We start from the raw sequence: 27526 nt of genomic DNA on the forward strand, positions 1-27526 counted from the left end.
GAGAGCTTTAATTCTCATCTAAGAATATCCAGGGGGAAAAAAAATAGCATTCCTTTCCTCATAAATGGTAAACTTGTCTTTAAAACTCTTACCCTGAGGAATACCAGTTTATCCTTGCCCTTGAATTTAGTGCAGGTTTTCTGTTAACTCTGTTCTGGTGGCAACAGAAGGTGCATTCCCTTGGAAGGAGCCATCAGTTGAGGTGTGTTTGTGACGACATACAGTCTGAACTATCAGGCTGAGACTGTGATTCTGTGATTAAAACCATCAAGCCACCTGCCATGGGGCTTCTCACTTCCAAGACAACAAAATAGCTCTGGTTCCAAACACTTCAGTAATTTGCAGAAAAGTTGGAAGCAAAGAAGTAAAGAAAGAACAAACTACTGTAGAATAGTCACAAGGGATGGAAGTAATACAATGTTTTTTTCAAATTCCAGATGTTTGAGATTTTGCTCCAAAAAAATGATCCTGAGTGCTTTTCTAGAATGTAAAGATATGAAGATTCTTGCTTTGAAGCACATGTGCTTTTAATTGCCTCTTTTTCTAACAGCCCTGTTTTCTCAGCAAGCCAGATACCTATGTCCTTCTTCCCAGCTGCAGATGTAATGACTGTAGTATCTACATACTACAGTCCATCGATAACTGCTTTAATCCATTGATACTGCTTAGCTCACCCAAGCAAGTGTGTTACGTTTTACACATATTTTACAAGCTAGAAAAACTTTAAACAAAAGTCAAAAGCTGTGAGTGAACAGTTTTCTCCTCAGAAAGCAAAAACTGGGTTGCAGGGAAGAAGGAGCAGCGTGGGGAGAGGACAGTGTTGCGTGACTGGAGGACTGCGTTGCTCAATACATAATCCGGTTAGCTCTATCTGTTACACATGAACATGTTCCCTTGCATCATTGTGATGCACACACCTTTGTCTCCAGGGCCCCTGTAGGGACACCAGGCTTAGGTAACGCTGCTCTCTTCTTGCCGCATTTACTAAATGGTGTTAGAGCAGGTGGTGTTTTACTGATGCCGATGTAGAATGTGTTGAAAATAGTGTGATGTACTTAACTTGGAGTTAGCTTACTTTCCGTTTTGCGTTCTTTTTCATTCTTCTTGATGTCTGTGCTGCTCAGTAAAGGCACCTTTTGATCTACACTTGAGTTAGTTCTGCTGCACTGTCATGTATGAAAATTATGTGCTCCTAAAAATTGAAAATGCAACTATTTCCTTTTGCTAGACTAAATATATAAGTCATAAAATATCAAGGTAGTTCTTTCTTCATTTCATATCCAGGTGATTTTTAAGATAACCATCTGACTTTGAAACAACAATAGAACAAAAAAATGAACAGAATCAATAGTTTTGATCTCAGCTTGAAAATGTAATATATATGTGGTGGTAGACTGGGCTTGGAACTAATAGACTTGATTCTGAGGGAAAGGAAACTCCGTGAATCAATTTTATGAAATCCATGAGATCTTTTAACGCATTAACCTACTAAGTCGAAGTCTTGATTGCAAAAAATGGATACCTTAATTCTGAGCCATTTATTTCCTTCTTGCCAGTAGGATCTGGCTTATGATGCCACCAAAAATTTACAAATGAGAACATCCTAGACTTTGTTGTCTAAGCTGTTCCCGTGTGCTTGTTCTGTTTTAAACTTGCTTATTAATTCAAAATTACATGTGTGGTTTTTGTTATTTTAAGGCTCTCAACCAGAATGCTGAACTGAGGAGTCGGTTGAACAGAATACATTCAGAATCTATTATTTGTGATCAGGTTGTCAGTGTCAATATTATTCCTAGTCCTGATGAGGTAAGACTCATTTTTAATAGATGTAGAATATTTATGTTAAAAGTGTCAAAACCTATTGCCTGTTTTTATTTTTACCCAGTTCTTTCAATGTTAACAAGACTCCTGAATAAATATTTGTGTTGCTGACAGCTTCCCAGCACAAAGTGCTGACACTTTGGAGTAAGGGATATAGATGAAGTGGATATCATTTATTCTTGGTCATCAGTATCTCTTTTTTATTTATTCCTGTGTTCGCCTCATGTCAGAATATTTTGTTTATGTATACTCCAGCTTGTGAATTTTCTGTGTTTTCCCAGTCTTCATTTGATATGTTCATTATCATCAAAAAATCCATGGAATGCTAGCTAAGAAGGTGCTAGATAAAAATTTTCTTGAAGTTTTGAAAGCCCTAATGAGAGACATCATCTGATCTTGTTAAGCTAATACTAATGGTGCTGCTATAGCTACTATTGATGATGATGATGATAATTAATAGCTAACGTGTGTCAAATGGGCACTTACTATGTGCTAGGCACTGTACTTACCATTTGATGTGTATTATCTCATTTGACTCTCCCAGCAAAACTTGTAGGTGCTGCTATTGTCACATTTTTCAGATTAAAAGATCTGCTAAATTTAGTACTACTAAAATGTAGTAATAGCACAGGAAGACATTCAATATTTGGGCTTGACTTCAGAGTATTAATTCTGTTTATAATCCTTTATAAAAATGTTTATAACTTTAATAATTTATACTTTTCAACATATTGTAGCTTTATAAAAAGTGATACATGTAACAAAGAGATACTAAGGTCATATTTGTGCCAAAAACATATTGTGCTAAAATCCTACAGGTGCCAGTGTTCTACCATTAGAAAATATCATCCAAGACAGCTTCTCTATGACTTATTTCCCATCCTATGTCCCCTCATCTCTGTGGGTCCCAGGATCTCTGGTAACACTCATCCTTATTCAGCTGCCCAGAATCTAGAAGTACTTCTAAAATTTTGTCACTCAGAAATTTTAACGTCTCAGTTTGAGTCTTCTTTTCAGCCTGAAATGTGTACTGAAATATATTTTTCCTCACATTATAGTTTTCTTCCATATTTTTCTAATTGAAACTCAAACAGCCTCATTAAAAACAGTATTTATTGCTTACTGAATAAAATATAGTTTGAAATAAGTTTCAATATTCTAGTCATATGTTTCATTGGTTAAAACTCATGATCAAATTGGAAAATGACTTTTATATATTGTCTCAAAAATTAGTCTTGTAGACTGTCTTCTTACCAATTCTCTAGTGGTTTCCACAAGTTTTTCTTGAGGTCTAGTGTGCTGGTTAGAATATAACTAATAATGACACACCTACGTATATGAGGATGGACTTCTCTCTACAGCCAATTCACTGTATTGAGAGAGACTCAATATGTTACATTCCATTTACTATCAATTGGGCATAGATTTAAAATCAACTCACAGAACCAACATCTTTGAACTATGCCTTGTGCATTCTGTAGACAGAGAGAGGAAAGAAGCTTCATCAGAGGTGATTACTGAGATGCAAGTGAACATTATTTGTGGTCAATACTCTTAACATATGGTGTGTGTTTCACAGGAAATCTGGCTAGGACATGATGATCTGATTAGAACAGATAGCTATTTTAAGGGAAAAAATGATTACTCCTTCTGCTCTTCTTTTACTGTAGACTGGTGAGCAAATCCATGTCAGTCTCCCCCTCTCACAGCAAGTAGCCAATGAGAGTCGCCTGTCCATGTCAGAGTCTGTCTCTGAGTTCTTTGATGCCCAAGAAGTACTCCTCTCTGCAAGCTCCTCAGAGAATGAGGTAAGTTTCTTTGATGTGTCAGTCCCATCTGCTTCTAACCATGAGTTTGGGTTAAAGAGAGTAAGAGAATGGAAATTTTTAAATATCATAGTAAGATGTTCAAATAGTAGCAAAGCCAAAAGCATACAAATATTAGTTCCCTTTTACTAAGCACTTAACACTTCAGAGCACCAAGTTATTATTATTAAATTAGATGAACAAAAGGAAAAAATCAAGCATTTATTTTGACTTGCTTGTATGATTCATATTTCAGGTTAATGAAGTAGTTGACAGTTCTTTATGCAAGACTAGCAAATAACTAGAATGAATGAGAAAAATTAGAATATCAACAATCATCCTCTCACATGCATGTGCGTGCACACACACACACACACACACACACACCCCTTTGCCAGAGACATGAATTTGAGTTTAAAAGGATAATATCTCTCCTATCTCTAGCTGGATAATTATGGTACCTCCCTATCATGAAGAGTTCTTCAGTTCTCCTGGATTATTTTTCATTTTTGTAAGTCTTGGAATGTTCTTGGGAATATGAAATCTCTTTCTGGGTCATGTTGCAGAAATTAATTCTTTTCTGAAATTTAGTTGAGTATGCTTTTATTTTTATTTTTTTGCATGAGAAACACAGCCAAAACTCTTTCCCACACATTTGACTAGGAATTTTGTCATTTGAGATTGCAGATCTCTACTGCACTTTCACAAAAAAGGAAATGAAATAGTTGTTTAATGTTATTTCCATATGTATAGGAAATAGATTGGAAGAAAACATCCTGACAATTAGTAGTTGTTGTTTTGGATGTTTGGAATTATGAGTGATTTTAGAAACAAAAATAAGTGGCAAAGGGAAAGAAATAATGAAGGCCGATCACTTTTATAATGGGGAAAAGGTAAAATAGAGTTCTTGTATCCGGTACTGAATTTGTTACCACGCCAACCCATGCACCTGCCTCTCAGATCCCCAATCAGCCATTAAGATTCTTAGATACTCCCACTCACTAGCCAAGTACCAGTTTCATTATTCATAATGACAATTGATGCTATCAGATGGACAAAATAATCATGCTTGCTGATTAGTGTCTCTTTCCCTGTAGGCAAATCTGCATGAAGCTTAATTGTAGTCAGGAGGTTGCTTTGTGAGCAAAGAATGGGGAGAAGGAGGAGTGAGTTGAGTGAACTTAAGGCTGGGAGGGCTGGGATGTAATAACTCCATGCTTTCATCTTCATTAAACTGATATTCTGCCACTTGGCGGGTGTTTGTACCTGTGGACCAGTGTCTGTACCCCCAGGGACCACCATGCTGAAGACAGGCTAACAGCATTTTCTTTTCTGACTCTCTCTTTCCTGAGTTGCCATTGCCAACCACTCATTCATCCTCTTCAATCAGGTTACAGTCAAATTTACATCATCTGAACTCATTATCATTTGTTGATCCATCAACTGATGGCACTATAACTTAGTGTTCTGAAAGCAATCTAATTTCCCTGTTTCTAAGTTCTTGGGCACACTCAGGCTTCTTGCACCAGACTCTGCTAATAGAGGAATGAAGAGAACATGGAGCAGATTGTTGCATGAGTCCAAGCAAGATGGTGGAGCCACCCTCAAGAGAAGAGTGAATTTTGTAGTGGAGAGGTGATGAGGAAGTAGAGGGCAGGGGTGCATGGAGAAGGTACATTCAATTTGAGGCATTGTGGGTTTATCAGACCACTCGATGGAATTATCTGGTGAGCATTTAAATACTCGCATCTAAAACTAAAAGAGAGCAGGTCTAAAGAGAATGAGAGTTGGCTCAGGGTCCACATAGCATTGTTACCTGGGTGCTGCACTGAACCTCTAACTCAGTGTGTCTCCATAAAATGAATTAATTGACAAACCTCTTATACACACACACACACACACACACACACACACTCTCTCTCTCTCTCTCTCTCTCTCTCTCTCTCTCTCTCTCTCTCTCTCTCTCTGTCTCACGTAGAAAAACAAAACACTCATGTGGAAAAACAACACGCTCATGTGGAAAAACAACAACACACAAACATACCCATGTTTATCTAAGTGTTTTTGTCCCCAAGTGTTTACACTGAATGCCAAGGGCACTTCCCTTGTGTGGCTTCTGTCACCTGAATACTCTCAGATCCCAGCCTCAGCTACTGCTCACACCTGCTAATATAGATCTCACTCGAGGTGCACTGAGATTGTAGAGTTCCTTCACATCTACACAAACCATTATATGGGCAGGGGTATAGCACCATTTCTATCATACATTAGTTTGAGCAAGCTTAGAAATTAAATTGGAATAGGCTGTATATATTTTTATAGGATAAATGAGTGTTTTCTTAATAAATATTCAGAAAATATACATGCATGCAACATGAGTTTCTGTCAGGCAGGTTAGACATAATTGGGTGTGAACTTTGTGCAGAGAAATCCTATCAATCGAGTGGGGAAAAAATTACATCTTTTTTCTACCAAGCTAAGGAAGGTGGCTCTCATGAGCCTGCTAGTTTAACTTTTCACTCTGCTGCTGTCAGTGGAAACTGGAAACCATTTACAGTGGGAAAAATAGCCATTGCAAGATGACTTTATTCATCTTTTGCCATCATTACAGACTTGCTCATGAAGACTTCTGGTATTCTTTATGCATGCAAACATTCTGTCTCCCTAAAATATAAGAACTCTTCTCAACTCTCATTTGTTGTCTTTGTGTCATAACTGTATAGTGAACACATTGCCATTGCAAATAAAGATTGTTAAAGTGGAAATGTACTCAGAACTCTATAAAACATGTCAATTGATCTATTTTTAGTATGTAAAGATGGATTGTCATTATGTTTGTATATGTGTTTTGAAATTGAGGGGAATCACCAAATAACTGATTGTTAAAAGTGGTTTCCTTTTTTTTTTTTTTTTTTTTTTTTTTAAATGATCTTTTTTTTTTTTTTTTTATAGAGGCATGTTTTATTTATTTATTTATTATATTTGTTTGTTTTGTTTATACATGCACTGGGTACAGTCAGAAGCGCGGGAGGGTGAGAGAATTCACCAGAGCCAGAGCGGGGAGCAGAGCAGGCAGAGGGGCTGAAGTACACTGCTGAGGGGAGCAGCGGGTGGCAGGAGAGGTCTGCGCACCATGTGGGATCTTCCTCCGGTGGCCGGGGAGCAGCCGGGGATCGAACCAGCGCCGCAGAGGCCGCGGGCAGCTTCGCAACCCAGCGCTCAACCGCTGCGCCACCGGGGAGGCCAAAAGTGGTTTCCTTTAAGTGATGGGATTAAGGGTGATTTTCATATCACCTGCCAGCAGATCATTTCTAACTTTTTACAACAGGAATACTTTATTTCATGTTCAGAAAAATATATAGAATGCTATTTTCCCTTTTAAAGAAAGTGGATAGATGTCCACAACTTTCTTGCCTGCAGGGGAGACATTGGTTTTTCCCCATTCCTCTGAATGGCTCTACCATACTCCTTTGTTTTCTCATCTGCTCCATTTCTAACTCCTCTTAGTACAAGTCTTGCCCCTGAATTTTATTTTCACGCCAATTTTGGTTTCACATTTTTTTTCACACTTAATCTTTGATTTCTCCTTGCTCCTGAGTCTTCCTCCCCCCATCTCCAGATAAGGTGCCAGATTCTATTTATTATACATCAGACAAGGCTCTTACATGGCGCTTTACCTCCATATCCTCACATGGCCATCTTAATCAAAGCTGTCAGGGTATTTCTTATCCAGATTTAATTAATATCTGATTATCTCACTTTCCTGGGGAAGCTGCCAAGTATCTTCCTAAAAACTCAACCTGATCCCTTGCATATAAAATTCATAGGATTATATGTGAAACCTTTATGTTGATGTGAAAAGCTTTTCAGTCAGACCCTCTCTTTGTGTGCCACCTTTGTCACACTTACTGCACAGGTAAGTCCTACTGCAGTCAAGGGACTTACCTTTGTGTTATGGTGGCACATTTGGTTTGTGCATCATGTTCTCATTGCATAAGCAAAAGAAGATTAAGTCCCTTCACATTCTTATCATTCCTAGAAGAAATGGTTCTTGAGTGGCCCTTGCTAGTGCACACTTTCCTTCCTGTTTTCCTTCCCCTCTGGTGACTGGGCAACTCTTACTTTCTCCAACACCCAGTTCAAATATTATTTACTCTGGGCACCCTTAATGTACATTCCTACTGCATCACACTGAATTATTTCTGGTTATATATTGGCCTCCCCCAACCTCCCTCTCCAACTATGACTTGGAGCTGCTGAAAGACGGGCTGCTTTCTAGCCGTCTGTGTTCTGGTTTGCAGAAGGCCCTCAAGAGTTCGTAGCACGTATGTCAAACACATTTCCCCCTGTGAGCACTGCTTCTCGTTTGGCAACATCTTGTTGTTTTTAACCATTTGTTTTTCTTCCCCTCTGACAACCAAGCAATAGTTCTGATCCTTTGTATGTTCTTCTCTTCTTTAGGCGTCAGATGATGAGTCTTACATCAGCGACGTGAGTGATAATATTTCTGAAGACAACACCAGTGTTGCAGACAACATTTCTCGGCAAAGTATGTGTTTCCAGGTTGTTCTCTGTACATGCCAAATTATGAAACTAAATCTTGTCTTGTAATCACTGAACAGCCACCTGCCCCCCACCCCCAGCCCTCTCCACTGATTGTTCTTTTGCAGCTGATTGTTCAGTAAATTTTTATTTGCATAATCTGTTGAGGTAAGTGATTGAAAACTCTATTAGTTAGATGATTGAGTGAAAAGATTGTACTTACTATTCTAATGAAAATTCAAGTCCTTCTTATTAAATATATGTACATATTTTTATTTGACTTATCTTTTGAGTAATATTTGAGTATAGTTATAGCTTATGTTTAAAAAAAAACTATATATGCTTGTTTTGTTCATTTGTTAGCAATCTTGTATGAAAATAATTCTGTTCACCCCTGAGAGTAGAATGAAGACCTAAGAAATGTATCACAATCAGATTATTTGAAATGAGAAGTTATTTCACTTCCAGGTTTTATGAAATAAGAAAAGCCAAGGTCTCTTTCATGGTGATTCTCGTTTTTCTCCCTCTTTCAGTCTTGAATGGGGAACTGACAGGAGGGGCCTTCCGAAATGGACGTCGAACATGCCTACCAGCCCCCTGTCCTGATACCAGTAATATTAACTTGTGGAATATCTTGAGGAACAACATTGGTAAAGACCTATCTAAAGTCTCTATGCCTGTGGAGCTGAACGAGCCACTCAACACTCTGCAACATCTCTGTGAGGAAATTGAATACAGTGAGCTCCTGGACAAGGCTTCAGAAACTGATGATCCCTACGAACGCATGGTAATAAAGGACAGAGTAGTGCCCTTGGATTTGTCAGCCCTGGGCGTGGGCTAAGCCAGGATTCATTATGATAGCATATTGGTTTGTGCATAGCATTCTCACTGCGTAGGTGAGAAGAATCAGTCCTTCTGCGTAAATCAGGAAGGGCCAAAAAGGTCCAGATACCTCTATTAAAAAATACAAACTTGGTGGCTTACCCTGGTTTCTGAAGTTAGGAAGGAAAGGTATCCAGGTGATATCTTATGGAGTTAGACATTCCTTAAGTAACCCTCTGTGTTTGTGCATAGCCCTGTCCTCTTTTCCATGTGACTGTGGGACACTCAACCCCTGAAAAGCACCGGCAGCCACAACTCTCTTGCACATGGTGCTAAGTTTTGCAAATGGCATAATCTTTAAGTGGGGTTTCAGAACCTTTTAACCCAGTGATACTAAGGAAGTTGAATGGAGATACTAGGTCTCAGTTGCATGCTGGTTCCCACCCAGAGTTTAACCTCATTTTCCCTTATTTTTTTTTCTGTGGGTTTATGAAGAGTCTGTGTGAATAACAGACAATGCAGATGTCATCAATTCACACCCCCTTGTTGGGGGTGTGTGAAATCGAGAGGAATAAGGGGCAAACAGACCTGGAAGTAGTCTCTCCTATATTATTTTCCTTTCTTAAATGTTTTAACAGGTTCTTATTGCTGCATTTGCAGTTTCAGGATATTGCTCTACCTATTTCAGAGCAGGAAGTAAGCCATTCAACCCTGTCCTTGGGGAGACTTATGAATGCATTAGAGAGGACAAGGGATTTCGATTTTTCTCTGAACAGGTAAGTACCACTGCACTCATTGAAGTTTCTATGTAGTAGAAAAGCAGTTTGGTGATGAAAATAGTTTCTTGATAAACATCTTGGGGTAAGTTAGAATACCAGTTACAGGAAACTCACTAAGCTTATTTATATAATGGCCTTCTATGTTTGAAATCTTAAAAATTAAAGCTCCAGTAACTTGTTTTAAGAATAATTCACTAATAGACATGAGTGAGTTGAGTAGTTTTTTGAGGACACCCAACGTGTAGTGTAAAATAATTATCATTCATGTAGAAGTTTTAACACTGATGTCATTGCCTCCTTTTTATGTTTTAACTACCAGGTTAGCCATCATCCACCCATTTCTGCCTGTCACTGTGAATCCAAGAATTTTGTGTTCTGGCAAGGTTTGTATTTCAGTTATAACTCAAAACTCCATCTATGGACCTACGAAAAAGTTTTTAGTTTCCAAAGGTACATTGTCTTCAGTTCACATTATACCTTTAGAAGTCAGATGATATTGGTAATTGGCATGGAGTTCAGTGTGAGAAATTATATCTCCCGGTTTAAATATGTATGGTAAAGCCATACATGCTTTTTAAATACAATAAGAAATAAATATCAAGCCATGCCATCTAGGAGATGAGATGCAAAGCCTTCAGGGCAGCAAAAGTAGGTTAGCACTTAACCTGTTTGTGCTTCATTGTTTGCATCTGTAAATGGAGATTGTAGCTGTAACCTTCTTGCTTCTTAAAGGTGAGCAATGAGCTCTTGATCCGGAAGGCCCTTTTATGGCATACCACTTATGGTTAGTTTCCTTGTGGTGATTTGGTCTTTAACTCATTGAAGCTCAGAGAATTAAATCTGAGTCTCCACTTCATCAGTGTCTATTGTTCAGCCACAGTATTACAAACTTGTCTAAAATAAAAAGGTCCTGTACCTCTCTAGAAAGAAAAAAAAAATACATCTGTAAAGTGGACCATTAAGTAGAAATAGTTCTTCTATTTCATTTGGAAGGTGTTTCATTGCTCACATAGTGACTGTTCTCAACCTAGAAATACACACAATAGAGCATTGTAACTGCAATTTTACAAAATAAGAAAATGAATCATTTCTTGGTTATGACACAGAATCAGAAATTTTGTGGAGATAGGACTAAACTCCCTTAATTCATCCAAATGTGATCCTGGCAATTATTACAAAAACACAGGTAAATCTGAGTTTCCACAAGTATAAGATGAAGCCCATCATGTGAGTTGAGGTGCTGGGCCTTATCTTAACAACTGTATAAGAACATGTTCATTAAGTTAATCACCCCTTCTCATAAATTTTGTCTGCTTTAGAGATTTTTTTTAATGGTCTTCTAAATGCTATAATTCTTTGAATAAATATGTGTATATAAATGATGGGATTGCCATATACTGATTATCCTATATACCTCATTTTTTTTGTGTATATATATATATATATATATATATCTTCCACCATCTAGCTAAAATTTAGAACATTTATCTAGACATTAAAGCACAGTAGAGTATATTTGTATGTGAAAATGAACTATACACAGACATATTACTTCAGGCTTTTCCCATTTTTGTGAGACTTAGCAACTATTCCTCCATCTTGTGTATAACCACCATCTTAGTATTTCAAGTTTTGCTTACTCAAGACTAAATAGCCTGCATTCCAAAGAGGGTTTATGACCCTCACTCCACTCTGGTCTTATCTCAGATGACCAGCCACAGCGGAGCCGAGTAATGGGTCTAACTGGCCATAAAATAGAACCGAGCAATGCAGGCCACTAATGGGGTCAAACTAGCCATAAAATAACTGTGTACCCACCGTTGTTAATGAATGCACCTGTGTAATCAATGAATGATGTGCCTATGTAACTAATGAATGATTGCCAACATGCTTTAATTTTTAGAAATCTACTTGTACGCCTATATAAGATCCCTGTTCCCTTTGTTCAGGGCTCCCGACCTCCGCCATTACATTGGTGCGTGTCGAGGGCCCGGTCTCGAGCCTGTAATAAACTCCTTTGTGTTCTCACAGCGGTTGTCTGTGTGTCCTTGGGGGCTGCACTGGTCAACGCTGGGCACAACAATTTTTTTTTAATTGAAAATAAATATGCAGCATATATTAAGGAGAAAGTTGCATGGAAAATATTTTTTCAGGTTAAATCAATAATGTAGAATCAATTGTGATCACAAAAGTTCATTGTGAGATGTAAAGTATAATACAAAAATTAGTTTTTATAGAACAAATGATTAGATATGGAGTATATGATTCTAGACTCCCACCTATGTCATTTAGATATCAGATGGAAAAACAAGTTCTGGGGGAAGTCGATGGAAATCCTGCCTGTTGGAACACTGAATGTCATGCTTCCAAGGTAGGTTACTTGCATCTTATCTCTTATCTGCTTTTCTAAATCAGAAATGAATATTTGAAACTCTAGAAGGTGCCTATGGCCATTTCCCTATCTGACCAGAGCTTCTCTTAACTTCACTAATGTTCTGAGAATGGATCCCAACCAAAGCCAGGAGACCTTTAGCAGATGCCTCACAGCTCCCTACCTCTGTCTTCACAGCCTCTGTTCATCAGTCAACCCCAGACACCGACCTCTTCTAGTCACTACACTGGCTTCCATTTTATATGAAAGGCTCTCTTTTTTAGACACTTCTTTTCCATACAGTTATAAGTGGTAGCACCTGAGCCATAGAAAACAGTGAAATGTCCCTTAAATGAATGAATCATGTAATAAGTATTCCTGACTACCTAGAAACTTTCAACAAGGAAATGAGAGGGAAATGAGGGGAAAGGAAGCTTTGGCCAAAAAAATGTTCTCATTAGTAGCAATAGTAGTGTTTGTGACGTTCCTTTGTTGTTTTTAATTAATATTGTATTCTTCACCAGGTATGGAGATTGCTATGTGTGGAATAAAGTAACCACGTGCATACACAACATTCTCAGTGGGAGGAGATGGATAGAGCATTATGGAGAAATAACCATTAGAAATACTAAAAGCAGTGTTTGCATTTGCAAACTCACATTTGTCAAGGTAAATAATATCTTACAACAGTAAAGGAAAAATAGTATAAGGTGTTCCCAGGGAAAATTAAAACAATTACTATAAACAATAGTAAGTCTGTCCTGTATTATTGGTTCTTAAGGACATTTTAGATAAGAAAGCAGAACCAACTGATGGAGTCAGACGGGCTTCTGAACTTATAAAGTTAAAAAAAGGCAACATCTCATAACAGAAAAAAATTGTTTTTAAAGAATATTCTTTTTTAGCAGCTAGCCAGTTCATTAAGGAAAATTCCAGAAAACACTTCTTGTCTAAGTTTTCTGAGCTATGTTTCTATTTCTGCTTGATTAGAACATAAGCAACTGATCTTATTTTAGGGAACTAATTATAGTTGTCATATTCTGGGAATGCAAGGATGACATCTAGTACTCACTATATGTTTATCCAACTCTCATTTCAACAAAAAGCATTATCTTTCTTTTTTCTTTTTTCTTTTTTTTTCATTATTTATTTTTCTTTTTTTTTTAATTAATAAATTTTATTTTTATATTCCCCATACAATTGCAATCCCCCCATTCTGACCCCAATCCCTCCCCTCCCGCCCCCCACCCCCCAAAAAGTGTCTCTGGTTCATAGTTTTTGTTGATTTTGATTTTCACTTTCTTATATTTATTCATTTTCCTGGTCCCTTATTTAAGTTTTCTAGATCCCTGCTATGAGTGAGACCATCCGGTATTTTTCTTTTTCTTTTTGGCTTATTTCACTGAGCATGATCCCTTCCAGCGTCATCCATGTTGCTGCAAATTGCATGTGTTTATCTTTTTTGAATGCTGAGTAATATTCCATGGTATATATGTACCACATCTTCTTGATCCAGTCATCTATTTTTGGGCATTTGGGCTGTTTCCAAAGCTTAGCTATTGTAAACAGTGCTAAAAAGCATTATCTTTCTAATAAGAAAAGATGTCAGGATAGAAATATCTACAAACCGCCATTATCCTTCAGTCTCTCTGATCTGAAGTGGAACATGTGGTAAGTTGTCAATAGGTTCTTGAAAACTGCAATTTTAAGCAAGATGATATAGAATAAAACCAGTTTTAGCAGAGTCTAATAAATACAAGTAAGAATTAAGTGCTCTGACACACTTCTGGTCATAAAAGCATCACCAAACTTCTAGGTAAAAACCCAAAAATACTTTTAATATTAAACATAAATTGTATTGACTCACTTTTCTTTCAGCCCACTTTTTCGAGTTCAGGGTCAGGGTGACTAGAACTTATCCTGGCAGCTTAGGGCCCATTGCCGGAACAAGCCTCCCATCACAGGGCACACTCGTACACACACCCACTGGGACCATCGAGACCTGCCAGTGGACCTCACATGCACATCTTTGGAATGTGGGAGGGAACAGACATAGCCAGAGAAAACTCCACACAGACATGGGAAGAACCTGTGAACTCCATTTAGACTGTGGCCATGGCCAGGAATCAATTTATTTTTATCTTCTCCGTGTTATAACAAGACAATGCTGAACAACATGACGTTATTTGAGGACTTGAGTACACTCTCACCTCCATGTTTACTTAGGGGTGGTATAGAAGTCATCATGGTATTGAACTCTACCCATTCCCTTTATCGTTTTTCTTCTGGCCTTATTCTAATATGGCATAAACGAGTAACATATTGGTCTTAAAACTCAAAATTTTCTCTTCTTAGTCAAACCCTCCTAACTCATATTGGAAGGTCATGTTCATTGTTTTGTTTTGTTTTTTTAAGATTTATTTTATTTATGCATCCAAGAACTGGGGTGTAGGCCAGAAGTTTAGGGGTTGAGAGGATTCACCAGAGACAGAGTGGGGAGCAGAGAAGGCTGATCTACTGAAATACACTGCTGAAGGGAGCAGCAGGCAAGACAGAAGAGGTTTGCTGCACTATGTGGGTTAGCTCCCTGGGGATGGAAGCTGGGGATGGAACTCAGACGTCAGTGGCTGCTGATAGCTTCATACTGCTGAGACTCAACCCCTTGCACCACCAGGGAGGCCCAAGTTTTAATTGAATATTTTACCTCTAGATTCTTTTCTTTTCCTTTTTTTCTTATGGACTTATTAGGGTAACTCAGAATTGAAGAGCCAGGATTATTATTTGCTTGGACTATGTAATGATAGTAAATGTGTACATTTAGTTTTATAGGCCATGAGGTGTGCTCCTAACATTTGCAGAGCTCAGGGCAAGGGTAAAAACAGACATCCCCATATCATATGTGTAAATATTTAAGATCTATAAATCAGGCATAAAAACCGTCAAATAAAATATTCTATCCTTTCGCCTTGACAAATATACCTTTTATAACAAAACCATCAAGGCCTGGAAACCTGGAATGCAGGAGAATCAGTCCTGGCCCACAGCCTGCCACCTTCTTTCCATCACCAGCTCTGTCCTGCACTTCGATGGGCCTCACACACACTAACCTAGCCAGTCCAGCCCACATGTCCAACCTCCTGCCACAGTGACCTCAGCCGGCCACCTTGAGCTTAAATATGAGTGCACTGGCCTGTCCTTGGGTGGACAAATCTAAGGACAAGGCCTGTGTGGGCTGTGGCATCAGCTTAGACTCACATGAACAGGGAAATCTGGGGTTTGGCCTACTTGGATTTTGGAAAGGAATGTGGAATCCAGGTACGTAAATTCCCAGACTTATCACCCCTTGGGGAGCAGCACAGCTAGAAGAGGGATCCTCATGATAAAAGTTAGCCAGTTCCAGATATTGTGAAAATTATTTCACAGACTCCTTCTAAAGGAGGACCTATTAAACTTCACTAAAATCCATGAGTAAAGGGAAAATTTGAGACAGGAAGATCTGAGGAAGAAATGACTAGCCTATAAATTAATTGTGGATTATTAAAATAGAAACCAAACCTTTTCTGGGTTATACTTCCATGCTAGAACAGGCCTAGAGAGCCTCCCTTTCTTATCAGTTAAGCTGACAAGCACTTAGAAAGCCAACAGTCCACCTATTAAACATTTTGAGACAGATTACTAGATAGGATTTGAATGAGAAACTTCAGAGTCAAGAAAATTTTCCACATGGAAATGATCATGATTAATATTATTAGAGATCAGGTGTTTTAATTGGAATTTGGTTGTTTCAGGTGAATTATTGGAATTCTAATGTGAATGAAGTCCAGGGAGTCGTAATAGATCAGGAGGGGAAGGTGGTGCACCGGTTGTTTGGGAAGTGGCATGAAGGGCTCTACTGTGGCGTGGCTCCCTCTGCAAAGTGCATCTGGAGACCAGGTGAGACCAGCATGAGTGTCAGGCCTTGGAGGACATGGCAAGTGGCAGAGAGAAGGGACTGTCGTGTGGGTGTGCATATACTTCATGAAGAATGTTTTATTTAAAGTCAGAAGGAAAGAGAGAAATACCAGATGATTTTACTTATATGTGGAATATAGAGAAACTGAATGAAGGGTCAGGAAAAAGACAAAACTTGCAAGCTGACCACAGATCTGAAGCATACAGCAGGTCAGGGAAGGAAGAGGGGTCAAAACAGAAGATGGAAGAGTACAAGGGACTATAGTGATGGTTCACCGGTGCTGTGATGGTGGGAGAACTACAGGGATGTGGGAAGAAATCAAGTACTGTCCAAAAATTAACAGTTATGTAAGAAAATTATTTGAAAAAATTTTGATGTACTGCTAAAAAAAGGAATGTATTATTTAATACTGAAATTGAAAACAAGGATACTTGAAGCACTTAAAGTAAGTTATATTTATACTTAACATGTATGTTATGTAAAGTCCCAATATTTGATCTCTGATAATATGGAGTTGTAAATTTTAGGCCAAATCTCAGACATGACATCGGAAATTGAACTTCATGTAAAATCACTGTAAATGTAATCTTTACATTTCAAAAGTTAGGTGTATTCATTAAAGAGTTTGGATAATTGAAATATACCAACTTAAGTCCTTACTCATTTATGCTCGGTTTCAGTAAACCAAGGAAAGCCTGCAAACAGCTATAATCCAAAAATTCAATATCTTAGCAGAAAAAAATAATCTTTTCAGTTGAGCAACAAAAGCTGCAATATGTTGGCATTTAATAAAAGACACCAAGAGATTTCTGGTGATACACTAGCATGTAATTGAATATCAAGTGTAAATGAAATGTCTCAAATGACATTCATTTTCATTGGAATTTTGTCAGTTAATCCCTGACTTTAAATTTAGTTGTTGGTTTCCTAAGAGACCTCAGTGAGCATTTAAATTTCCTGCTAGTATAGTGGTTAGTTCATTCATTCAGCAGTTATTGGTCGAATATTTACTGACTATGCATCAGACTTTGCCCTAGGAACTTAAAATATATCAATGAACAGAATATACAAAGATCCTGCCTTTGAGTTTAGTTTTAAAGTGCCAATAAATACTAATTTAGTTCTGCATGTTTTTCTTTTCCAAATGGAAGTAGTTTGCATTTCTGATGAAATCTTAATGTCTGTAGTTAATCACCCTGGTGTGTAGTTTCTTGGTTAAATATTTGAAAGAAAAATTATGATATAGTTTAGCCAGTGAAGATTACTATGTGTATAAAATTTTACTTTAAAGTCTGGGTTTTATTAAATATATATATCTATCTGTTCTGATCATTAACATAAAGTTTCCCTTCTAGCAAAATATAACCAATTTAATTCACTTTAAAATTCATAACCTAAAAAAATATATAAAAATTCATAATCTAATGTTCATGACTATAAATGTTAATCAGGCACCAGGGTTGAGTCAGCTTCTGTAAGTTCCCTAACCCTTTTTTGCTTTTAAGAGTCCTTTGTTGGCCTCATTCCAGGTTCCATGCCAACCAACTATGAGCTCTACTATGGCTTCACAAGGTTTGCGATTGAACTCAATGAGTTAGATCCTGTACTAAAAGATCTCCTTCCACCGACAGATGCTCGATTCCGACCAGATCAAAGGTGAGCATGACAGTAGTATTTAAGATGGACACTAGATCGTGACATGGCCTTGCACATGTACTTGGGACCTTTTCACCACTATCACTTATTTATTCATTGAACCATTCATTTATTTCTCTATTGACTCAGCAGTAGTTGAGTCTTCTACACCAGGTAGAGCAGTATCCAGATAATCATAAGAATAGCTCAACAAAAAGATCCCCATAGATGTTTTTCAACAAAAAGCTTTGTCCCAGCCCCAACCCAGAATTTTCCAAATGCCTGCAAAGTCATGAATTCTCTTTCTGCTACATGCAGAATCACTTCTCACCAAGTGTTTTTACCGCTTTATTGCTATTATTCTGTAACACAAAGTATCTTTTAAACTGAAAAATAAGAGGATAAATTATAGGGACACCTGGAAATGCTTGGGGTCATAACCTGGAGTTTGCCCAATATAATTTTGATCTCATACAGAGTATGAGATGGACTCATAATACAGCACTTTTCATACCTTCTGGTTCTTTTTTAAAATTATTCTTTGGGCCTCAGCAGACCTCTCCCGTTTCGCCCACTGCTCCACTCAGCAGTGTATTTCAGTAGATCCACCTGTTCTGCTCCCCATTCTGTCTCTGGTGAATCTTCTCATTCCCCATACCTCTGGCCTACACCTCAGTTCTTGTATGCATAAATAGATTAAAAAAACAAATAAAATAAAATACTTACACAGTTCTGTACCCACACTGACTATCCTTACAGAATTTATTTTACTTTTTCCAACATTATACATGCCATACAATGCCATCCAAGATGGTTTTCACTTTCCAGTGCCTTTGTGGTTTTATCTATCTTCTGCCAAACTATTCCCAGCATTGAATGTTCTACTATTTAATTCTCTTATACCCCTCCCTCTCTCTGGAACATGTAGTCTCACTGTTTGACATTCAAATTTATCAATACACAGCCTCTAAAATGCATATCATATTGTAACCCTATACTTTATTCTACTTTGAAATTTAAATATTTGCAAATCATTGTTGGGTCTGCTTTTTCTTTCTCAATACTATTTCAATATTCGCTTTCTGAGTTTCATTTACTATTCATTTCCTTCCTATGGCATTGTGTAATGTTCCCCAGCTGTTACCTTTTCCTTTTTTCCTCAGTTTTACTCTCTCCCACAAAACAGGAAAACTCCTCCCCTCTCAGTCTGTTCTAAAAATAGGTGGAGAACAGCCAGTTACCATCCTCCATTCGCTAACATTTAACAAGTACTTTTTGAGAATATGGAAAAGGATGACTTGGGATGCCCAGCTGTGTAACCCTGGACTCTCCAGTCTTCCTGAAAATACCAAGTTGTAGACCCCAAAACCAAATCACTCTCCCCTTACCCCTAGCCTTCATTCTCATGTTTTTCATGATAACTCAGTTCACTTGCACTAAAAGTATATTCACTGATGGGCCGGCAGAGGCAGTGTAGACTGGGGCAGGGGTGAAGGGCTATTATCAGGGCAGTGCTGTTTACTCTGTTATGTTCACAGCAGCCAGAAAGTCATTTTATCCTTTTGAGATTATCTTTTTCTCTGAGAAGAAGATGATGGACAAAAAGATTAATAACTGCATTCTGCTTAGATTTTTGGAAGAAGGAAATTTAGAAGCTGCAGCGGCAGAAAAGCAAAGAGTAGAAGAACTCCAGAGATCTCGAAGACGATACATGGAAGAAAACAACCTTGAACATATACCAAAATTTTTTAAGTAAGTCAGTTCATTCCTATAACACATTCACATGTTGCAAATGGTTGGCACAAGCAATGAGAAACTCCAGGTAAAAAAGAAAATGAAGGCTCATTTTGAGTCCAGGGAATGTGAAGATTAGAAAAATTAAACTGATGTTGGTAACTTTGGTTTTGGCAGTGAGATACTGAATCCGATTTTGTACTTGTAAAAAAATTATAGTTGCAAAAATAAATTCCCCATAACAACTCTTTTTCTTTCGTGGAGGCAGCAAAAAGAGGTGTGTGTTCTTGCCCAGAGCACTCTTGGGCCTTAGCTACACCCTTTAGAATGGTGGAAACTTGTTCCCACTCCCTCCGTCAGAGACTGGCTGGGATCCTGTGCCCACAGAAGTCATTCCAATTTCATTAGTATTTAATTTTATTTTTGTCACCCAGATTTGGTTGTGGTGTGATTATTACAGGATTATTTGCAGGATTATGTACACAACACACAAATTAATATGCAGTTTCCAAATCATCTGCTGCCATCTTGACCAGGACAAAACAGCACAGAATAGCATTCAGATCCTTCATAGTTTCCATCTCATGACCTCCCTGGGTTGAAGAGCAACCCTTTACATGTCAAAAGTGGGCTCTTTGCATACAGATCCTGCAGCGGTCCCTAAAGTTACTAGGGTTACTTGCTTCTCCCCAAAAGTGAAGGAGATTGATCTGGGTCTGGGGGTGAAGGCTTTAGTTGCAGTCTTTCTGCACACTACTTGGGGGCACTTTACTCCCCCTCACACCTGGAGATGATTTATTTCTGCCTGAGGTTCCTCTCCCCATGACCCTACGCACTTCCATTGCAAACATTTAACAGCAAAAATGAGTTTGTTTCTGGACTAATGAGTCAAGTCATCAAAAAGCAGATAGGACACTAACTGATTTCAAGTACAGCTTATGCATGCATTTATTTACAGGACAGTGTCCAGTTAGGTCATTTTGATATTATATGTGTTTGATATTATTTTTATGTTTTCACAGGAAAGTGATTGATGCCAATCAAAGAGAAGCCTGGGTTTCTAATGACACCTATTGGGAGCTGCGAAAGGACCCTGGGTTTAGCAAAGTAGACAGCCCTGTTCTTTGGTAAAACGAATGTAGAGCTAGCCAACATATCACGCTCTGAATGAATAAATAACTATGCACAAGTATGTTTCTTAGAGCTCCGCGTGGTTTCCGGGTCAATTAAAAACCGATCATTTGCTTTTCTATTCATCTTTATAATGGACTTTCAGAAGTGCATTAGACAAGGCCCCTGACCACTTTCGGATCCTTTCTGTTTTGCTGCAACCATATTCCTTAAAAACATCCACACCTTCCTCGAAAAGCAGAATAAAAGGAGCAGAATATAAAACCCAAAGTCTGAAGAGTTTGTAAAGAAAAAATGAACTGTAACTGGTGCTTAAAGCTGATCCAGAAAGTGTAAAGCAACATGACATAAACCACGTGTTCGGTCCTTTTTCGGGAAGCACTATCCCCTTACCGTAGGAGCTGCTGGCCACGGCAGGCGGCCAGCTCAGATCTCCAGAGTGTCTGTTAGATGTGGTGTACTTGTGCTGGCCTTGTCAAAAAAGACGTGATGCTTCTCAGAACCTGTTCCATCTGTACGCCATTGTTCATGCCTTAAGAAATGCGAAGATGTACAATAAATCATTTTGTAAATGTGTACTCATAGGTTTATGTGAAGGACAGGTCTTTTGAATCCCAGCATGATTCACTTTATAGGGTCAGAGCAATTGTGAGACTAACTTCAGTGGATTGAAAAGGTAAACAACATGCACGTTATTTCAATCAGTTTACCTGGATGGGTTGCTATCTCGGACGTCCAGAGGCTAAAAGGAAAGGTGCACTAAGTAGATCTCTGTATTCACATTGTTCCTCAAGTTCTGTTCCCGCACTCCTTCCTCTCCCACCTAACCTTAGAGTGTGCCCTGTTATTTGGCAAAATCTGTATTTGATTTGAACACTTGGCATCAGTGTTAAAATCTTGGAAGGAAGTAACAAAGAGCTGATGGTATTTCTGTTTCTGTGTGGGCTTAGGAGTAATGTAAGCATTAACTATTTTTGAGTGAAGTATAGTGTAACCCAAGTCGCTATTTTCTGCCCAACCCATTGGCACTAGAGGAATTTCACTGGGAACAGAAGCAAGAATGCTAGTAGCTAATTTGCATTGTTTAAATGAGTTCTATGCAAAGTCATATTTTATATTTTCATCAAGTGATTCAGTAGGATACATGACCACATATAAAGCATTTACCTTGCTATTGGCAGAAATATAAAATTTAAGCTCCATCCCAACAAAAAAAAAGGGGGCGGGGGAAGGTTGCAGAAATATGTTTTGCATACTTCAAGAATTGTGTTTTCCCCCATTAATATACAGAGACTTTTGTAGGAAACTTGCATCAGTATTCCTGAGTTTCTGCACGTGGGTGACTATATAAATGCCTGTATATTTTTTGAAAATCTCCTTAGAGATTTTCCTAGAAAATTATAAAATTACATATATTTTATTCTTAGTTAGGTTTTTATTCTAGATTCTTACCATCAGATTTTAAATGTTATTTTAAGCTCTGATAACAAGGTCACTACATTTTACATTTCGTTATGCGGTGTTGATTTTGGTGTTACTTCTCAAAAAAGCATTCCTTATTGTGGCTAATACACTGTCAAACCAAAACTGCTGAGAGCCAAGGGAAACTCAGAAGTGTCCACTAGGTGGAGCAATGTTGTAGTTACCCTAAAATGCCACCGTCCTTTTATCTGAGTCCATGCATTATATGTACGTACCATTGGTTAAGAATGAAATTTCATTCTCAATTAAATTCCCTTCTGCATCTTCAGACCCAAGCATTCCACTTTAGTGGCACCCTCCTATGCTTTTCAATGCCTTTATTTCACCTCAATCTGTAGATGACTTACCCCACAATAATAAAATTTTTCCTTTATTGATTCATTTTCTGCTCATTCATCTTGACATCCTTTTATCTGCATAATGAGATACATGCTTCTGATTTTAATTATAATTAAATTAGAATTATATTGCCATCCTCATAGGAGTCTTTTCCCACAACTGGTAAAGCTTTAAACACTATTTAAAGTGGCCCATCTCTGTACTTATTAGCATTTCTCTGAACACTCTCAAGATATTTAGCCTAAAGATTAGAAAAGAATCCTGCCAAGTATAGGTACTGCATGTACAAAAGTGGGAAGGTGAGACATCAGGCAGCTGAAAGAGGACCCAGGTCCATCAGGGAATCAACTGCTACACCTAGTAGTAGAGATGATTAGCTAGTAGATTCAAAGATTAGCATATAGAGATGACTTTGACTAGTTAATAAGTTCAAGCTGTATGAATGAACTAGGTGCAAGTTGATCAGAGCTAACCTGAAACTCTGGTTAGAATTTCAAGATGAGATGAGAAGAATATCAAATTAATTTAAATCAATACATTTTATGATTTCCCAATTTAGAATCTTTTGAGTTTCAGATACCCTGATTAGATTTCCAGTTCAAGTGATAATTAAGTTTTAGCTACTACTTTTATCGTAGCTGACTCACAAAACTCTTCCTCAATGCTCCTAGGTTTTACTTTTTTATTTATATGGTGGTTATGAAATTGTGAGACTTCTTTTGTTTGGAATTTTCATCTACATAATGTTGGAGCTTTTGGGACTGGCTTTAAAAAGCAAAAGGAGAGACTAAATATTAGCTCACTCTTGAAAAATCTGATTGATTTCTTCAAATATTTTATAAATCTTTTCATTTCAAGGGAACTTTCCTCAATTTTTCCCCTAAAATGACTTAGGTTAGAGGAGGGCTTATGTCTTTATACTTACCTATGGTTATTGCTAAGCTCCTTCATCTTTTGGAGTTGGCTACTAAAGACAGCAATAATAAGTGAAATTGGTCCTGTAGATGTGACTAGACTGAACAGGTCGATGGCACAGGCCAGACATGTGGGAGCCAACCAGAAACTAATTATTTTGATTCCATATGCTGTCACCTAGGGTGCAAATTTACTCTCAGATTTTGCTATTTTACTGGGTTTTTTTAAATTAAGTCACTATTTTCATGGATTCCTCTAAAATACCCCATAATTTCTAGGCAATTGTAAAAGTAAACCTCATTTGAGATACTTTTTAGTACTACATGTCAATTATATGTGAGAAAAAATTGCCAAATGTATTTTCTGGGATAAAGAAACTGAGGGATTTTCAAAACAAGGGATGCCAGGTTGGCTGTTTACCAAGCCTTTTGCTCCTCTTGATTATTCTGGCCCCATGTTTTTCAGCAATACCACTAATCAATCCTTAACTCCCACCCCAGGGTGCAGTGGGGGGCAGAGCTAAAGAGGAAACTGATAAAACTGTTTTGCTTAGTTCTGGTTACAGCTGTGAATGGAGATGAGTTTATAATCATAATCTAATGTACATTTTTGTTACTACCTTGTGGATTTTAATTATCCATCTTGTCTAATCTTGTTCTCTGTCATCCTAGATAATGAAGTGTTTGTGGGAGCGGAGCTCCACACATACCAGGGGGTGTAATAAATGTTTGCACTTGGCTTGAGTTGGTATATTATGAATGTGGCATAGTAAATAAAGTTTGTGTACAAAGTATTAGTTTATTTCTATGGGAGCCATTATCTTCAGATATATAAAATGTATCTAATTAAACAATTATGAATCTATTTTGTGCTCTAGAAATGTTCTTTTGGGGGGAAAGATAAAAAATTTCATTGGAGCTAAAATTAAAATGTTTGGGTTTGTTTTTTTTTTCTTTCAAAAAGCTTCCCAGTCATTTAGAAATACTGCAGGTCAAACCAGATTTGATCTAAGTTTTCACTGAATTTCTTTTGTAAAATTGATTGATTTAAACTGTACGTTGCATGAATCATTGTTAAATCTGACTTTGTTTAACTTTAATACCTAATTGTACAAGCATACTGAATTGTAAGATCTTTACTGCAGCCTTTGCTTTTAAAGAAAGTGACAAATTGTTTAAGAAAAAATTTAGTTTTAATTCTTCTTCTGAAAATGAGATCTAAAAACGAATAATTTTTTTAAAAACTGCTGTGATGAACCAGCACGTCCAGCATCTTAAGCAAATGAAGCCCCATGACATAGGCAACTCAGGTGACCAGGCAGTGAAGAAGTTACTTGTCAGCCATAGTCATCCTTTTGTTTTCCAAAACAGCTGTCAAACCTGAATCATTTTTCCTTCCTTCTGATCCTTGTCTAGTAAGGGACAGGGATAAACATGTCTATTTTGCACTGCGCCATTGCTTGTAAAATATGCACCATTTATGCACAGTTGCAAGGTGATAGCGATATGGGAGCCACTACATTAAATTTCCCATGGAACACTACTAAATGTTCATGGAGTAAAGTGTACCTCCTACCTACATATTATTAGTTTCTCAATAGTTATCTCAATAGGAAAGCATAAAACAATGCATTATTTTCTGTGAATTCTTTTTATCATGCCTTCCTTCTAAATATAAATTAGGACAATAGTGGAGAAAAGAATATTGAATTCAGAAAAGGTATAATCCTATTTCCATTTCACCTGTTTCTTTTAGCTAATAGGGTAAAAAGCTGAATTTCTTCATGCTGTTGAAAGAGACAATAACGCTGAAACAATTCTTTTATCTTGGACACCTAACTCCCTGGCCCTCTTAATTATTGTCATCTAGTTAATTCTTTAGGCAATAAAATAGTTGCCAGAAACTTTTTTCCAGCCATTTCAATCTTAGTTAAAAGCTTTATTGAGCTGACATACAATAAGCTTTACAAATATGAACTGTACAATCTGATACATTTGGATGTATGTATACATCTTTTACACCACACTGTTACCACAGGGAACATACCTATCATCACCAAACATTTCTCCTGCCCCTTCAGACTTCCTCTTCCTGTCTCCAGCCTCTCTCCTCCCTCCTCTCCCCAAACAATTGTTGATCTGCTTTACTCACTTTCTAAAATGTGTATATTGGCTTGTATTGTTGCATATGGATTTTTCTAGAAGGCTGTATATATTTTGGTTAGATATATGCCTCCAAATTCCCCCATGTCACTTCCCTAGTGTCCACTATCAAATAATACTATTTTATGAGAAGGAGGATCTCATTAAGCTACAGTTCTGGTAGCCCAGTAAAAATTTTAGTTTTGAAATACCTAGAAAACAATAAACTGGTTTTCATGTCAAAATGGTCCTGTAAGTTAATGAATTCATTTCCTCTTTGGTGGGTCCAAAATAGTAACACTGAATTTGCTGGTAGCACCGAGGAAGCCCTGGGAAGTGTCTCTTGTTTGTCACGAATCACTGCAAAGTCATATGAACCCAGAATGACTGCTCTTGAAATGATGTTCTGATTTGACCAGGGAAGCTGTTGTGCAGAGTTACTTCTTATTTGCCTTGGCAGCCACACTTGTGTCACAAACATTGAAACTCCCAGTGCTCAAGAAAGCTGCTTTTCCATATCTTCTATTGCCTTCACTCTGCATCTGGAAACAAAGTTGCTAAACCTAAGGAAAAGACATGGAAATGAAGTATCCTTAGTCACTGAGCTGCCATTAGGGGCTGTGCTAGTGGAAAGCTGATTCCTCAAATGCCCACCCTCACTGCCTGTTGCTCAGAAGTAGAAAAATTTCCAGAAACTCTCAATAGAGCATGATTGACATTAAATGCTAATGAAAAGAAAAGGCAAGAATGAATAACAGAGAAGTGGAATCGGGGGTGGAAAAGTAGGTTCCCTGGGTGGGGCTGGTTCTCATGTTCCTTGGGGATGTAAGGACAGGTGCAGGGGCCTAAGGGATGTCTTGGTTTACAGGCAGAGCCCCTCCAAAAGCCCTGAGCGCAGATCACGGTGTGGGCCTAGAATCTGTGTTTTAGAAAGCATCCTCCATACCCAGGGAATTGTAAGGGAAGTGGGGAATATCTGAGCTTGCCCTAGCCTAATCACCTCCTCCCTTATCTTTGTCCTGGCCTCAGCCTTTGGTGTTTGGGGTTTTTCTCATTCAGTAGTTGGTGAGAAAGTCTGGTTCAAAAGCCAGTAACTGACTAGAGCTCAGTGTTCTGTGTAAGGCTCTGCCTGGCTTGAGTTCTTGTCACTTCCGTGGCTTCTGTCCTGATGCCAGTGCTATGATAGGAGTTCAAGTGTGGGAAGGGCAGAGCTCTATTACCTAAAAGATGAGATTGTTTTGAGGAGAATGTGAAAGTATCTCTACCCCACCCCTGACCCTACCTTTCCATCCCCTCCTGGACCTGGGCAGTGTCTCTAAGTGGATTTTTTAAATTGGTTAATGGGGTCCAGTCTGGCAGGGAACCCCATAGAGAAATTCCAAGGTAAAGCTCATTCTTGATCACCTGTCTGGCAATTTTTTGACCAGGGATAGCTGCATATTCTTCATCCAGGTCAGTTTCTTCCCTGAAAATAATATATTTCCAAAAAAAATTTTGAAAATCTTCCACTGTGAAATTTCTCTGCTTATAATTGAAGGTGTAAAGGCAGAAGCCATGTACTGTTATCATACGCTCTTTGAGATAGAAAAATTAAATTGTATCATATATTAAGTATAGAATTTCAAGCAACTTTCTACAGACAAAAATAGCTTGTAGTTAAATTTCCTAATGAAAATAAAAATTCACTGAAAAAAAGGTCTAATTTGTGCCACCTCAAAATAAGAATTGTGCCTCTTCAATGAATGTTGTATACAAGAATGTTACATTTGTAAGAGCACAGGAAATTCAATAAATTTTAAATAACCTATATAAAGTGGTTTGGGGTTTTTTGTATATTCTAATGCTCTTTCCACAAAATTAGCAAATATTTTGATCTCTTGCAAATAGAAGGTAAAGGAGATTGAGTACTTATTCTGACTACATTACCAGCTGCTTCCTTTTTTCATATAATAACTAAGTTGTTACTGTTTTCAAATCCAATTCTAAGATATAGGAATTTTCCCTGAATTTTGAACTTATTTATATTAAAAAGCTTAGAAAGCTGGTTTCCATTGACT

General features: G+C 37.8%; 1 protein-coding gene across 10 annotated transcripts in view; it reads left to right on the top strand.

Annotated features, from left to right (window-relative positions):
• OSBPL6 (oxysterol binding protein like 6) overlaps positions 1-27184 on the top strand; it is a 192927-nt gene extending 165743 nt beyond the window's left edge. For 8 of the 10 annotated variants that reach the window (XM_037523617.2, XM_037523618.2, XM_054699881.1 and 5 more), the window contains 12 exons: positions 1699-1806; positions 3492-3629; positions 8088-8175; positions 8702-8955; positions 9629-9766; positions 10089-10152; positions 12062-12140; positions 12665-12809; positions 15929-16073; positions 17622-17748; positions 19357-19479; positions 20484-27184. In XM_037523617.2, coding sequence (XP_037379514.1) covers positions 1699-1806; positions 3492-3629; positions 8088-8175; positions 8702-8955; positions 9629-9766; positions 10089-10152; positions 12062-12140; positions 12665-12809; positions 15929-16073; positions 17622-17748; positions 19357-19479; positions 20484-20592 — 1518 coding nt within the window. In that variant the 3' untranslated portion in view covers positions 20593-27184. The remainder of the gene's footprint in view (positions 1-1698; positions 1807-3491; positions 3630-8087; positions 8176-8701; positions 8956-9628; positions 9767-10088; positions 10153-12061; positions 12141-12664; positions 12810-15928; positions 16074-17621; positions 17749-19356; positions 19480-20483) is intronic. The other 2 variants (XM_037523621.2, XM_037523624.2) reach the window with 1 other exon arrangement.
• Positions 27185-27526: the final 342 nt, after the last annotated feature.

The sequence above is a fragment of the Talpa occidentalis genome, unplaced genomic scaffold (assembly GCF_014898055.3).
Source record: "Talpa occidentalis isolate TD23 unplaced genomic scaffold, MPIMG_talOcc4v2.1 talOcc4.3, whole genome shotgun sequence".
NCBI classification, from domain to species: Eukaryota; Metazoa; Chordata; class Mammalia; order Eulipotyphla; family Talpidae; genus Talpa; species Talpa occidentalis.